This window comes from Rhinopithecus roxellana, chromosome 15 (assembly GCF_007565055.1).
Source record: "Rhinopithecus roxellana isolate Shanxi Qingling chromosome 15, ASM756505v1, whole genome shotgun sequence".
Taxonomy (NCBI): Eukaryota; Metazoa; Chordata; class Mammalia; order Primates; family Cercopithecidae; genus Rhinopithecus; species Rhinopithecus roxellana.
In genome coordinates this window covers 60536956-60550926 of record NC_044563.1, presented here as the reverse complement: position 1 = coordinate 60550926, position 13971 = coordinate 60536956, and the positions used below count along the sequence as shown (strand labels likewise).

The window sequence follows — 13971 nt, the reverse complement described above, 5'->3', positions numbered from 1 at the left end:
ATTATGTACTTTTTAATGGCTATCTTTCAACATTGAGATATTCATCCATGTTGTTGCATGAAGTTAGTTTGTTCATTCTTATTGCTTATGTAGTAGCTTATTGTACGTTGTGATAGTCATTCCTGATTGTAGTGATTGCTTCTTTCTGCATACCAAACTATGCTTGCTTTATTGGGCTGTGCCAGGAACATACTGACTTGAGACAAAATTGGTAAACTTTATTCTTTTTCTAAATTTTTTGCCCCACAGAATCTGCATCTTTTAATTCACTATAATTTTTATTTTATTTTTATATTTTAGGGCTAGGGAGAGTTAGGATTATTTTATGGCATTTTACCGAAAGAGTGTATTGTTTGTAAAAGAAAACTGAGATTAAGATATGATTGACTCTTTGTCTTGTAGTTTTACGATAATTATGGTATGAATTTTAATGTCTGTTGGAAATGTTTTTCTTTAATGATATAATGTCATTCCTTAGTTTTCTCTCTTTTAATCATGGTTCCTGTGTGAAAGTAGAGCTTGAATACTAAATTCAAGTATTTAGACTCCTAAATATTTTTAGCTACATATTAAGATTAGAAATATGTTTTCCCTCCCTTCAGGAACTTCGTTTAGAGGATTATCAGGCTAACAGGAAAGGCCCACAGAACCAGGTGGGAGCAGGTACCACAACTGGCTTGTTTGGGTCTTCTCCAGCCACTTCCAGTGCAACAGGACTCTTCAGTTCCTCCACAACTAATTCAGGCTTTGCATATGGTCAGAACAAAACTGCCTTTGGAACTAGTAAGCACTTGATATCATATTAGATTATATTGAGGAGAGACAGATAACTAAAACTAAAACATAATTGCCATTTTGGGTTAAGTGGTATGGAGAAAAATAATAATTCAGGGATACCATAGGAATAGGGAGGAATGTCTGGATATATGTGGGGAAAGGGAAAAAGACAGTTTAAGATGAAGATGACTAAGAAATACTTCACATGAGAAGGTGATGTTTGAGCAGTGACGTATCTGAAGAAGATGAAAGAGCAAGTTGTACAGATTGCTGGGGGAAGAACATTCCAGCTAGTGGAAACTGAGTCTAAAAACTCTTTGAGTTTTGGCCATTTGAAGAGAGGGCAAGGGAAATTACTGGGGGATATGGGGCCATATTTTTTACGACTTTGTAGACTAATATCAAGACTTGAATTTTTACTTGATTTAGGAAATCTTGAGAGTTGTTTAGACAGAGAAGTCATGTGATTGTGAGTGAAGGATGATTCTAAATTCTATATTGAGAGTAGGTGGTAAGAAAGAGTAGAAACAAATTCCTTAGAAAGCTGTTACCAACATGAGAGGTGTTAGTGGCTTAGACAAGGGTGGAAAAGAGGCCAAGTGGGGTGGCTCATGCCTGCAATCCTAGCACTTTGGGAGGCCAAGGCAGGTGGGTTGCTTGAGGTCAGGAGTTCAAGACTAGCCTGGTCAACATGGTAAAACCCTGCCTCTACTAAAAATATGAAAATTAGTTGGACATGGTGGCAAGTGCCTGTAATCCCAACTACTTGGGAGGCTGAGGCAGGAGAATCGCTTGAACCTGGGGGGCAGAGGTTGCAGTGATCTGAGATCACACCATCACACTCTAGCCTGGGTGACAGAGCAAGACTCCATCTCAAAATAATAAGGATGGAAAAGAAAAAAGATGAGGTTCTGGACCCAGTTTGATTCTAGAACTGATGGGATTTGCCGATGGATTGGTTTAATGTGGGATGTGAAAGAGGAGTTAAAGATGATGACTAATTTACTTTACAAAAATACTACTTTTGCAAAAGTAATGCACATATATGATACAAAGTTCACAAAATATACAAAACTAAATAACCAGAGGTTATATACTTTGCTTCTACACTTTCCCCAGCCACCAGTTTGCCTCTGTATAGAAAAGCAAAAATTAGAGCTTTTCATAGCCTTCTAAAGAGATGTACATACACATACACACACAAAAATACATATTTAAGTAATATTTAACCTACTTTTTCTTTTCTCTTTTTGAGACAGGGTCTTAGGTTCTTACTCCTGTTGCCCATGCTGGAGTGCAGTGGTGTGATCACAGCTCACTGCAGCCCAGACTTCCTGGGCTCAGGTGATTCTCCTACCTCAGCCACTCTATAGGCATGTGCCACCACACCCAACTAATTTTATTTTATTTATTTATTTATTTTTTGAGATGGAGTCTCACTGTTGCTCAAGCTGCAGTGCAGTGCAACCTCCAACTCCCAGGTTCAAGTGATTCTCCTGCCTCAGCCTCCTGAGGAGCTGGGGTTACAGGCGCCCGCCACTATGCCTGGCTAATTTTTTATATTTTTAATAGAGTTGGGGTTTCACTACGTTGGCTAGGCTGGTCTCAAACCCCTGACATCAGGCGATTAACCAGCCTCAGCCTCCCAGAGTGCTGGATTATAGGTGTGAGCCATGGTGCCAAGCCCTAATTTTTTTTTTTAGACGGAGTTTTGCTCTGTCGCCCAGGCTGGAGTGCAGTGGTGTGATCTCGGCTCACTGCATCCTCCACCTCCCGGGTTCAAGCAGTTCTCTGCCTCAGCCTCTGAAGTAGCTGGGATTACAGACGCCCACCACCATGCCTGGCTGATTTTTTTGTATTTTTAGTACAGATGGGGTTTTACCATCTTGGCCAGGCTGATCTGAACTCCTGACCTCAGGTGATCGCCCTTCTTAGCCTCCCAGCTTGCTGGAATTACAGGCGTGAGCCACCATGCCTGCCAGCATTGGCTAATTTTTGTATTTTTAGTAGAGATGGGGTTTTGCAATGTTGGCCAGGCTGACCTCAAACTCCTGGCCTCAAGCAGTCTGTCTGCTTCAGCCTCCCAAAGTACTGAGATTACCAGTGTGAACCACCGTGTCCATCCTAATGTACTTTTCAATCTTGATATTCCATGATTTAGTTTAGTATGTGTTTTGTTGTTTTGTTTGTTTGTTTGTTTTTGAGACAGTCCCACCTTGTTGACCGGGCTAGAGTGCAGTGGAGCAATCATAGCTCACTGCAGCCTTGAACTCTTGGGCCCAAGTAATATTCCCACCGTTCTGCCTGGCTAATGTTTCATAATTTTTTCTGTTTTTTGGTGGGAGTTGGAGGACACTGTCTAGCTCTGTCACCCAGGCTGTCGTGCAGTGGCTCCATCACAGTTCCCCATAGCCTCAAACTCCCAGGCTCAAGCCATACTCCCACCTCAGTATCCCTAGTAGCTAAAACCACAGGCACAAGTCATTATGCCTGACTAATTTTTACAATTTTTTTATAGAGATGGGGTCCCATTGTGTTGCGTATGCTGTTCAGGAACTCCTGTCCTCAAGTGATCCTCCTGCCTTGGCCTCCCAAAATGTTGTTATTACAGATGTGAGCCACTGTGCCTGGCCCATATTCATATTGAATATTACATATCAGACTCTGGGCTGGATATATTCATGTAAAGAAGCAGCCTTTGTTCTCAGTAACTTAGACTAGCAAGTTTAAAATACACATGCTGACTTCTAGTGTATTATCTTGTAAAATAGAAGGAAGCTGTGGACTTACAAGGGAAGATCATTTAGCCTAGTTAGACTTATTGGGGTCAGGGTGTTAATACAGAAGTTAAAGTTTAAATCTAGAAGCCGGGCGCGGTGGCTCAAGCCTGTAATCCCAGCACTTTGGGAGGCTGAGATGGACGGATCATGAGGTCAGGAGATCGAGACCATCCTGGCTAACACAGTGAAACCCCGTCTCTACTAAAAAATACAAAAAACTAGCCGGGCAAGGTGGCAGGCGCCTGTAGTCCCAGCTACTCGGGAGGCTGAGGCAGGAGAATGGCATAAACCCGGGAGGCAGAGCTTGCAGTGAGCTGAGATCCGGCCACTGCACTCCAACCTGGGCAACAGAGCTAGACTCCGTCTCAAAAAAAAATAAAAATAAAAAAAAACAAATCTAGAGTTAGGTGAAGGATGGAAAATGAAAAGGTTATCAAGTAGTGAATGAAGGGTAGTAGATAACATAAGGACTTCAAATAACTGGACAATGGAAGGTTTTGTATTTTTGGGTGTTTACATTTTTTTTCTTTTCTTTTTCCTAAAAGGTACAACTGGATTTGGAACAAATCCAGGTGGTCTCTTTGGCCAACAGAATCAGCAGACTACCAGCCTCTTCAGCAAACCATTTGGCCAGGCTACAACCACCCAGAACACTGGCTTTTCCTTTGGTAATACCAGCACTCTAGGACAGCCAAGCACCAACACCATGGTAAGGAAACAGACCGTTATTTACCTCCAGGTCTTACTTGTAGAGTTAAGTAATCATGTCTAACTAGCAAATTCTGCCTCTACTGCAGATCTTAAGAGTTGAGGGTATTTAATGAAGGGAAGAGAACAAAGTCTTAGAATAATTAAGACCTCAATTCTAGCCTGGGCTGTACTCTTTAATTGTTGAGATGCTGTTGAGGCGGTCACTTATCCTTTCTGAAAGTATTTTTCTCATCACTAAGTAGGAACTACTTAGTGGGCTGGACTTGGCCCTCTTGAAGCTATGTCTTGGAAGATTAAAAAATTAGCCAGGCACGGTGGCGTGTACCTGTAATTCCAGTTACTTGGGAGACCAAGGCAAGAGAATCGCTTAAACCCAGGAGGCAGAGGTTGCTGCAGTGAGCCAAGATGGTGCCACTGCACTCCAGTCTGGGCAACAGAGCAAGACTGTCTCAAAAAAAAAAAAAAAAAAACTGATCAGTTTTAACTTTTGCAGTTAACTCAGTGCTGTGAAGAAAGAATCCAACCTCATTATTTTGCATGTGAATAATCAGTTGTCTCAGCACCACATGTTGAAAAGACTAGTTCTTCCTCACTGAATTGTTTTGGTATCCTTGTTGAAAATCAATTGTCTACAAACGTGAGGGTTTATTTCTGGACTCTCACTTCTATTCAGTTGTGGTCTATCTCCTTATGCCAGTAACCCAATTACTATTGCTTTATAGTAAGTTTTAAAATTGAGAAGTAAAGCCAGGTACAGCTGCTCACACCTGACCTCAGTGATTCCCGACCTCAGCCTCCTGAGTAGCTGGGACGACAACCATGTGCTAATGAGGCCTGGCTAAAAGGTAATCTCAGCACTTTGGGAGTGCAAGGAGAACAGATTGTTTGAGCCCAGAAGCTCGAGACCAGCCTGGATAACTCGATGAAAACCCATCTCTACAAAAACTACAAAAATTAGCTGGACATGGTGGTGCCTGCCTGTGGTCCCAGCTACTTGGGAGGTGAGGTGGGAGGATGAAGTGAGCTGAGTTCACGCCACTGCACTCCAGCCTGGGTAACTGCAGCGAGGCCTGTCTTAGAAAAATAAATAAAATTGAGAAACATGATGGCCGGGTACGGTGGCTCATGCCTGGAATCCCAGCACTTTGGGAGGCCGAGGCGGGTTGGATTACCTGAGATCAGGAGTTCGAGACCAGCCTGACCAACATGGTGAAGCCTCGGCTCTACTAAAAATACAAAATTAGCTGGGTATGGTGGCACATGTCTGCAATCCCAGCTATGTGGGAGGCTGAGGCAGGAGAATCTCTTGACCCGGGAGACAGAGGCTGCAGTGAGCTGAGATCGTGCCATTGCACTCCAGCCTGGGCAACAAGAGCGAAAAATCAGTCTCAAAAAAAAGAGAGAGAGAAGCCTGAGGGTCTTCCAACTTGTTGTTTTTCAAGATTGTTTTGGCTGTTCTGGGTTCCTTCTTATTCTTCCTTCAGTGTTTTAATCATGTAAAAGTGTCAAATGTTTTATTTGTATCTACTGAGATGATCATGTGGTTGTTTTTAAAATTATATTACCACAGTGTATTACAATGATTAATGATGATATGTTGAACCAATCTTCCTTGGATAAATCCCAGTTAGTCATGGATTATGATCCTTTTTTGTTTGTGTGTTTGTTTTGAGATGGAGTCCTGCTCTGTCGCCCAGGCTGGAGTGCAGTGGCACAATCTCGGCTCAACTGCAACTTCTGCCTCCTGGGTTTAAGCAATTCTGCCTCAGCCTCCTGCTTAGCTTCGATTACAGGCACCTGCCACCACGCCCAGCTAATTTTTGTATTTTTGGTAGAGACGGGGTTTCACCATGTTGGCCAGGCTGGTCTTGAACTCCTGACCTCATGATCCACCGCACCTCAGTCTCCCAAAGTGCTGGGATGACAGGGACGAGCCAGCATGCGTGGCTGATCTTTTTCATATGTTACTGAAATCAGTCATCTAGTGTTTTGAAGACCTAGGGGTACAAGCATACTTTTTTTTTTTTGAGATGAAGTCTCGCTTTGTTGCCCAGGTTGGAGTGCCATGGAGCGATCCCAGCTCACTGAAACCTCCGCCTCCCCCTGGGTTCAAGCTATTCTTGTGCCTCAGCCTCCCAAGTAGTCAGGATTACAGGCACCAACCACTGTGCCTGGCTAAGTTTTGTATTTTTAGCAGATACGGGGTTTTACCATGTTGGCCAGGCTGGTCTCGAACTCCTGATCTCAAGTGATCTGCCCATCTCGGCAGTGATGGGATTACAGGCATAAGCTACTGTGCCCAGCCCATACTTGTTTTTTAATCAGTAAAATTATCTCTAATTTTAAGACGAGGTAAATTCCAAGTTCTGATCAATTACTCACATATCATTTCATTCTTTAATTTCATACTTCCCTAAAAACGGTCCCTAGAAATAAACTAGTAATGACCATGAGGACCTTCTCTTTGGACACAGTATGGCTCTAAGTTGCGGGTCTCCCTTTAAAAAAAAAAAAAATTTATTTGTACGATTCCCCCTAAGGGAACTAGCTGAAAGCTCCCTTAGTTCCTGTTGTTGGCTATATTCCAAAATATAGTCAGTAATAAGTAAGTATTTTCTTCTATACCCTATAGAGGCCGCCTCGGCCTCCCAAAGTGCTGGGATTCCAGGCATGAGCCACCGTACCCGGCCTTCATGTTTCTCAATTTTATTTATTTTTCTAAGACAGGCCTCGCTGCAGTTACCCAGGCTAGAGTGCAGTGGCGTGAACTCAGCTCACTTCATCCTCCGCCTCCTGGGCTAAGCGATCCTCCCACCTCACCTCCCAAGTAGCTGGGACCACAGGCAGGCACCACCATGTCCAGCTAATTTTTGTAGTTTTTGTAGAGATGGGTTTTCATCGAGTTATCCAGGCTGGTCTCGAGCTTCTGGGCTCAAACAATCTGTTCTCCTTGCACTCCCAAAGTGCTAAGATTACCTTTTAGCCAGGCCTCATTAGCACATGGTTGTCGTCCCAGCTACTCAGGAGGCTGAGGTCGGGGAATCACTGAGGTCAGGTGTGAGCAGCTGTACCTGGCTTTACTTCTCAATTTTAAAACTTACTATAAAGCAATAGTAATTGGGTTACTGGCATAAGGAGAGAGATAGACCACAATTGAATAGAAGTGAGAGTCCAGAAATAAACCCTCACGTTTGTAGACAATTGATTTTCAACAAGGATACCAAAACAATTCAGTGAGGAAGAATAGTCTTTTCAACATGTGGTGCTGAGACAACTGATTATTCACATGCAAAATAATGAGGTTGGATTCTTTCTTCACAGCACTGAGTTAACTGCAAAAGTTAAAACTGATCAGTTTTTTTTTTTTTTTTTTTTGAGACAGTCTTGCTCTGTTGCCCAGACTGGAGTGCAGTGGCACCATCTTGGCTCACTGCAGCAACCTCTGCCTCCTGGGTTTAAGCGATTCTCTTGCCTTGGTCTCCCAAGTAACTGGAATTACAGGTACACGCCACCGTGCCTGGCTAATTTTTTTGTATTAAGTGGAGACAGAGTTTCACCATGTTGGCCAGACTGGTCTCGAACACCTGACCTCAAGTGATCCGACTGCCTCGGCCTCCCAAAGCGCTGGGATTACAGGTGTGAGCCACTATGTCTGGCCAAAAATTGATCAAATTTCTAAATGCAAGAGCTAAAATTATAAAACTGTTAGAAGAAACCTAGTTAGACAATAATATCTTAGATACGACACCAAAAGCAAAAGCAGAAAAAGAAAAAATAGATAAATCGGGCTTTTTCAAAATTAAAACCTTTTAGCCAGGCCTTTTAGCACATGCTTGTCGTCCCAGCTACTCAGGAGGCTGAGGTGGGGGCATCACTGAGATCAGGAGTTAGAAGCTGCAGTGCACTATCATCGTGCTGTGAATAGGCCACTGCACTCTAGCCTGAGTAACGTAATGATACCCTATCTCTAAAAAAAAAAAGATAGCAGAAAAACATTTATATATCAAGGGGATATCATCAAAATGAAAAGAAGACCTGTAAATGGAAGAAAATATTTGAAAATCATACATGTGATATAGGACTTGTATCCAGGATATATAAATAACTCTTATAATTCAATAGTAAGACAATAACTTATTTAAAAAGGGCCCAGGATTTGCATTGACATTTCTCCAAAGAAGATACGTAAGTGGTGTGATAATATGCTTAACATCATAAGTCATCAGGGAAAGGCAAATGAAAACCAAAATGAAATACCACTTTGCACCTACTTGAAAGATATAATAAAGACAGTAATAGGCCAGGCGTGGTGACTCACGCCTTTAATCCCAGCACTTTGGGAGGCCAAGGCGGGCAGATCACGAGGTCAGGAGTTCGAGACTAGCCTGGACAACATGGTGAAACCCCATCTCTACTAAAAATAACAAAAAATTATCCAGGCATGGTGGTGCCCACCTGTTGTCCCAGCTACTCGGGGGGCTGAGGCAGGAGAATCTCTTGAACCCGGGAGGTGGAGTTTGTGGTGAGCCGAGATCGTGCTACTGCACTCCAGCCTCGGTGACAGTGTGAGACTCAACAAAAACAAAAAAAAAGACAGTAGTAAGTATTGAACCTGGAGAAGTTGGAACCCTTATACATAGATGGGTAGGAATGTAAAATGGTGCCACCCCGTTAGAAAACAGTTTGGTGGTTCCTCAAAATGTTAAACAGAGTTATGATATGAACCAGCAGTTACACATCTTGGGATTTACCAAAGAAAAATAAGACACTGACTTGTACACAAATGAACATAACAGGATTATTCATAATGACTAAAATGTAGAAATAACCTTAAGATCTATTAACAATGAATGGGTAACCAGTTGTGGTATATGCATATAATGGAATATTGTTTAGCCATAAATTGGAATGAAGTACTGATACATGCTACAACACAGGTGAACCTTGAAAACGTGCTACCTGAAACAAGTCTGTCAGAAAAGACCACATTTTTAATGACTCCATTCATATTAAATGTTCAGAATTTTTTTTTTTTTTTTTTTTGAGACGGCGTCTCACTCTGTCACCCAGGCTGGAGTGCAGTGGCCGGATCTCAGCTCACTGCAAGCTCTGCCTCCCGGGTTTACACCATTCTCCTGCCTCAGCCTCCTGAGTAGCTGGGACTACAGGCGCCCGCCACCTCGCCCGGCTAGTTTTTTGTATTTTTTAGTAGAGTCGGGGTTTCACCGTGTTAGCCAGGATGGTCTCGATCTCCTGACCTCGTGATCCGCCCGTCTCGGCCTCCCAAAGTGCTGGGATTACAGGCTTGAGCCACCACACCCGGCCTAAATGTTCAGAATTTTTAAAAAATCCACAGAAAAAGATTAATGGTTCCCTAGGGATGGGGAGTAATTGCTGATGGGTCTGGGATTTCTTTTGAGGGTGGTGAGAATTTAGATAGCAGGGATGGTTGCACAACTGTGAACATGCAAAACATCACTGAATAGTCCACTGTAAATGAGTGAATTTTGTGGTGTGTGAATTGTGTCTCAATAAAACTTTAAAAAACAGCACAGTGAATTCCCTCTTTAGCAAGTCTGTTAGCACAATATTTTTCCTTTGTTAATGCATAAGTAAAATACATTGTTAAACATAGGATGATGCAGACTACTCATTGGAAATGAGTATAGTGTCTCATTTAGAATTAAGGCTTTTGGCTGGGTGCAGTGGCTCACGCCAGTGTTTTGGGAGGCCAAGGCGGATGGATCACCTGAGGTCAGGAGTTTGAGACCAGCCTGGGCACATTGTGAAACCCCATCTTTACTAAAAATGCAAAAATTAGCTGGACGTGGTGGTGTGCCCTTGTAGTCCCAGCTACTTGGGAGGCTGAGGCGACAGAATCACTTGAACCTAGGAGGCGGAGGCTGCAGTGAGCTGAGATTGTGCCACTGCACTTCAGCCTGGGCAACAGAACGAAACTCCATTATCAAAAAAGGAATAAGGCTCTTTAACATAACACTCCTACCTCAGTCCATGTTGATTTATTTTCGCTGATTATTTTTGGTTACTTGATTTTAAGTCCACTCCCCAGCTTGATAGTGATTAGTTCTTTTCATCTAAATCTAAGTTATTTAGCCTAGTATCTGTCATATAAGTTTGAAAAAATGGTAACTTTTTTTTTTGTTAATCTGAGATTCGTTGCGGAAACTATTGTAGGGTATCTTTTAATCTATATAAACTTCTTTGCAGGGTTTATTTGGAGTAACCCAAGCCTCACAGCCTGGAGGTCTTTTTGGGACAGCTACAAACACCAGCACTGGGACAGCATTTGGAACAGGAACAGGTCTCTTTGGGCAGACCAATACTGGATTTGGTGCTGTTGGTTCGGTAGGTTTCTACAGTTGACTGTAATTTGAAGATGTGTGTAGATTTGTTAAAGGAATTTTCTTCTAAGGATCTGACTCTCTTGCAAGTATTTTTATTGGGTATATTATTGCACCAGCCTAATACGATTTGATTTTGAGAACAAAAGGCTATGTGATGTAAGATGTAATTTCAGGTTAACTTCAGGTTTGTTTTCAATTAATAAATTCTTTTCTTTTTAAAATTTCTTTGCCTCAGTGCTTATGTGCATCGTACTTCTGATAGCATTGGTTAAATTGTTGAGTCTAAATTCAAGTTCTTTTGCTTTGTTTGAATCAGATGATTTTTAACTCCTAGTTCTTCCCCATTTTGTAGGTGATAAATTGGTGTGATATTTGGGAATGAAATGTTTTTGGGGTTGATCAAGTTGTTGAAATTGTTGAGATACTCATGGAAGAAGCTTTGAACTTGCTGTTGTGAGTCGGTTAAAAAAAGAAAAAAGGGCCAGGTGCGGTGGCTCACGCCTGTAATCCTAGCATTCTGGGTGGCCGAGGCCAGTGGATCCCCTGAGGTCAGGAGTTCGAGACCAACCTGGCCAACATGGTGAAACCCCATCTCTCCTGAAAATACGAAAAAACACTAGCCGGGTGTGGTGGTGGGTGCCTGTAATCCCAGCTACTTGAGATGCTGAGGCAAGAGAATCACTTGAACCCAGGAAGTGGAGGTTGCAGTGACCCAAGATCTCCCCATTACACTCTAGCCTGGGCAACAAGAGCAAAACTCCGTCTTATAAAAAAGGAACACAAAGTCCCTAAAACATACGGTCCTGTTTTCATGGAGGTTGAGATTTCTCTTTTCTTTTTTTAAACTTTGGACAGATAATGAGGTGAGAAATTGAGAAAATTAGATAATGCTTCAAGACATTCTGATACTTTTGTTGTTGTGGTTGTGGTTGTTTTTGAAACTGAGCCTTATTCTGTTGTCCAGGCTGTACTACAGCGGCATGATCTCGGCTCACTGCAACCTCTCCCTCCCAGGCTCAAGTGATTCTCGTGCCTCAGCCTCCCAAGTAGCTGGGATTACAGGCGTGTGACACCATGCCAGGCTAATTTTTTTTTTCTTTTTTTTTGGGATGGAGTCTCGCTGTGTTGCCCAGGCTGTAGTACAGTGGCGCACGATCTCAGCTCACTGCAATCTCTGCCTCCCAGGTTGAAGCAATTCTCTGCTTCAGCCTCCTGAGTAGCTGCGGTTACAGGCATCCGCCACCATGCCCAGCTAATTTTTGTATTTTTAGTAGAGACAGGGTTTCACCATGGTGGCCAGGCTGGTCTTGAACTCCTGACCTCATGACCCACCTGCCTTGGCCTCCCAGAGTGCTAGGATTACAGGCGTGAGCCACCACGCCTGGTCTTAATTTCTGTATTTTTTAGTAGAGGTGGGATTTTGCCATGTTGGCCAGGCTGGTAACTCATGGCCTCAAGTGATCCTCCCACCTTGGCCTTTCAAACTGCTGGGATTACAGGTGTGAGCTACTGTGCCCGGCTTCCAGTACTTTCTACTGACAGATTTATTGATGTATAGTTCACATGCCATACAATTTGTCTCTTTAAAGTGTACAGCTAGGTGGTTTTTAGTACATCGACAAACTGTGCAACTATCAGTAGTTTTAGAACGTACTCATTATGCCAAAAAGAAATGCCATAGTCATTGGCAGTCACTCCCGATTTTCCTCTAATCATCTTAAGCCTACTTTCTCTCTGTGGATTTGACTATTTTGAACACTTCATGTAAATGGAATCATAATATATGGTCTTTTGTGATTGGTGTCTTTTACTTAGCATAGCGTTTTCAAGGTTCGTCCATGTTGTAGCATGTTCAAAGTTTTTCTTGTAATCATTTCTTCTGGCATAGTAAATATTTGCTACATTTCTCTTAACAGGTAAAAAGATATTTGATGGCCTTGTTTTTTTTTTCTTTGCCTCACTGAAATCCGGTTTCATTGGATTCATTTGTGTTTCAGTGGTAATCCTTAGGGGTCACCATTAACTTTTCAGGCCAGAAGCATTCTGTGTTTATATTTTTTGATAGCCTTTATTCATCTTTTTTCTACCTTTTTTATAAATGTTAGGCCATCTTTCCCCCACCCCGTACCCAATCCAATATACCTGAGGTAACCTGTATTTAGTTTGGTGTGTGTCTTAATATTATTTTAAATTTTCCTGTATTCTATTCTTTTTAGACCCTGTTTGGCAATAACAAGCTTACTACATTTGGAAGCAGCACAACCAGTGCACCTTCATTTGGTACAACCAGTGGCGGGCTCTTTGGTAACAAACCAACCCTGACTTTAGGAACCAATACAAACACTTCTAATTTTGGTACATATAAAAAGCAGGTTTGGCTCTCTTAAAGTTACACTGACTATACCACACATTATTCTCCTGATTCGTATGATTGGAAATATTTAAAAGTTCTCAGGTAAGCCATAGCTTGATGTGAAGTACAAGAGGGAAAGGTTTAAAGTCCTGGATATGGCTTGAGATAATTAGTAGGCATGTAAATTGCTTTTCATTTACTTTGGATTACCTCAGCAATAGCTGAGAACCCATAAAGGAAACACATTTGGTTAAGTGACACATTGTATGAGGCCAGGTTTCAAACCTGTGGTGGTATACAGGAGATATTTGGTTGTTCTTATTTTTGTTGTTGGTTTGTTGTGTTGTTTTGTTTTTGCTTTTTGTTTTTTGTTCTGGTTTTTTTTTTTTTTTTTTTTTTTTTTGGTGGATAACAGGGTCTTTATATCGCCTCAGCCTCCCAAAGTGCTGAGATTACAGGTGTGAGCCACTGCAACTGGCCTGGTTATTCTTAGTGAAAGTCGAAATATGCCAGGTATTGTGGTAAGCACCTGTAGTCCCAGCCATTATGGAGGCTGAGTCAGGTGTATCACTTAGGAGTTCAAGGCTGCAGTGTGCTGTGATCACACTTGTGAATTGCCACTGCATTCCAGCCTAGGCAACATAGTGGAAGCAGGTCTCTAAAAAAATAAAATAAGAAAAATAATATAAGAAAGTTGAAACCTTTCTGATTTGGGGAATTATTCAGTAGTTTATTTTTTACCGTTTCAAAAATTTTGAATGCATGTTCGTTGTATACATATTCGTTGTTAAAAATCTGGAAAATACAGACAAGATTGAACAATAATTTTAAAAACCTTAACCTACTGTCTTGGAGATATGCTGGAAAAATTTAAACCAGTTTTATGGAACGTGATATTCTTACTATTATTTTATTTTTTATTTTTTATTTTATTTTGAGGTGTAGTCTCACTGTGTCGCCCAGGCTGGAGTGCAGTGGCATGATC

The 13971-nt window shown here is 42.0% G+C and overlaps 1 protein-coding gene across 5 annotated transcripts in view; it reads left to right on the top strand.

Moving 5' to 3' along the window:
• Positions 1-13971, top strand: part of NUP98 (nucleoporin 98) — a 131670-nt gene that overhangs the window by 26114 nt on the left and 91585 nt on the right. For 2 of the 5 annotated variants that reach the window (XM_030917492.1, XM_010366935.2), the window contains exons 7-10: positions 603-783; positions 4103-4266; positions 10497-10634; positions 12850-12937. In XM_030917492.1, the coding sequence (XP_030773352.1) occupies positions 603-783; positions 4103-4266; positions 10497-10634; positions 12850-12937 (571 nt within the window). Of the gene's footprint in view, positions 1-602; positions 784-4102; positions 4267-10496; positions 10635-12849; positions 12989-13971 lie in introns of all 5 variants that reach the window. The other 3 variants (XM_030917491.1, XM_010366934.2, XM_010366936.2) reach the window with 2 other exon arrangements.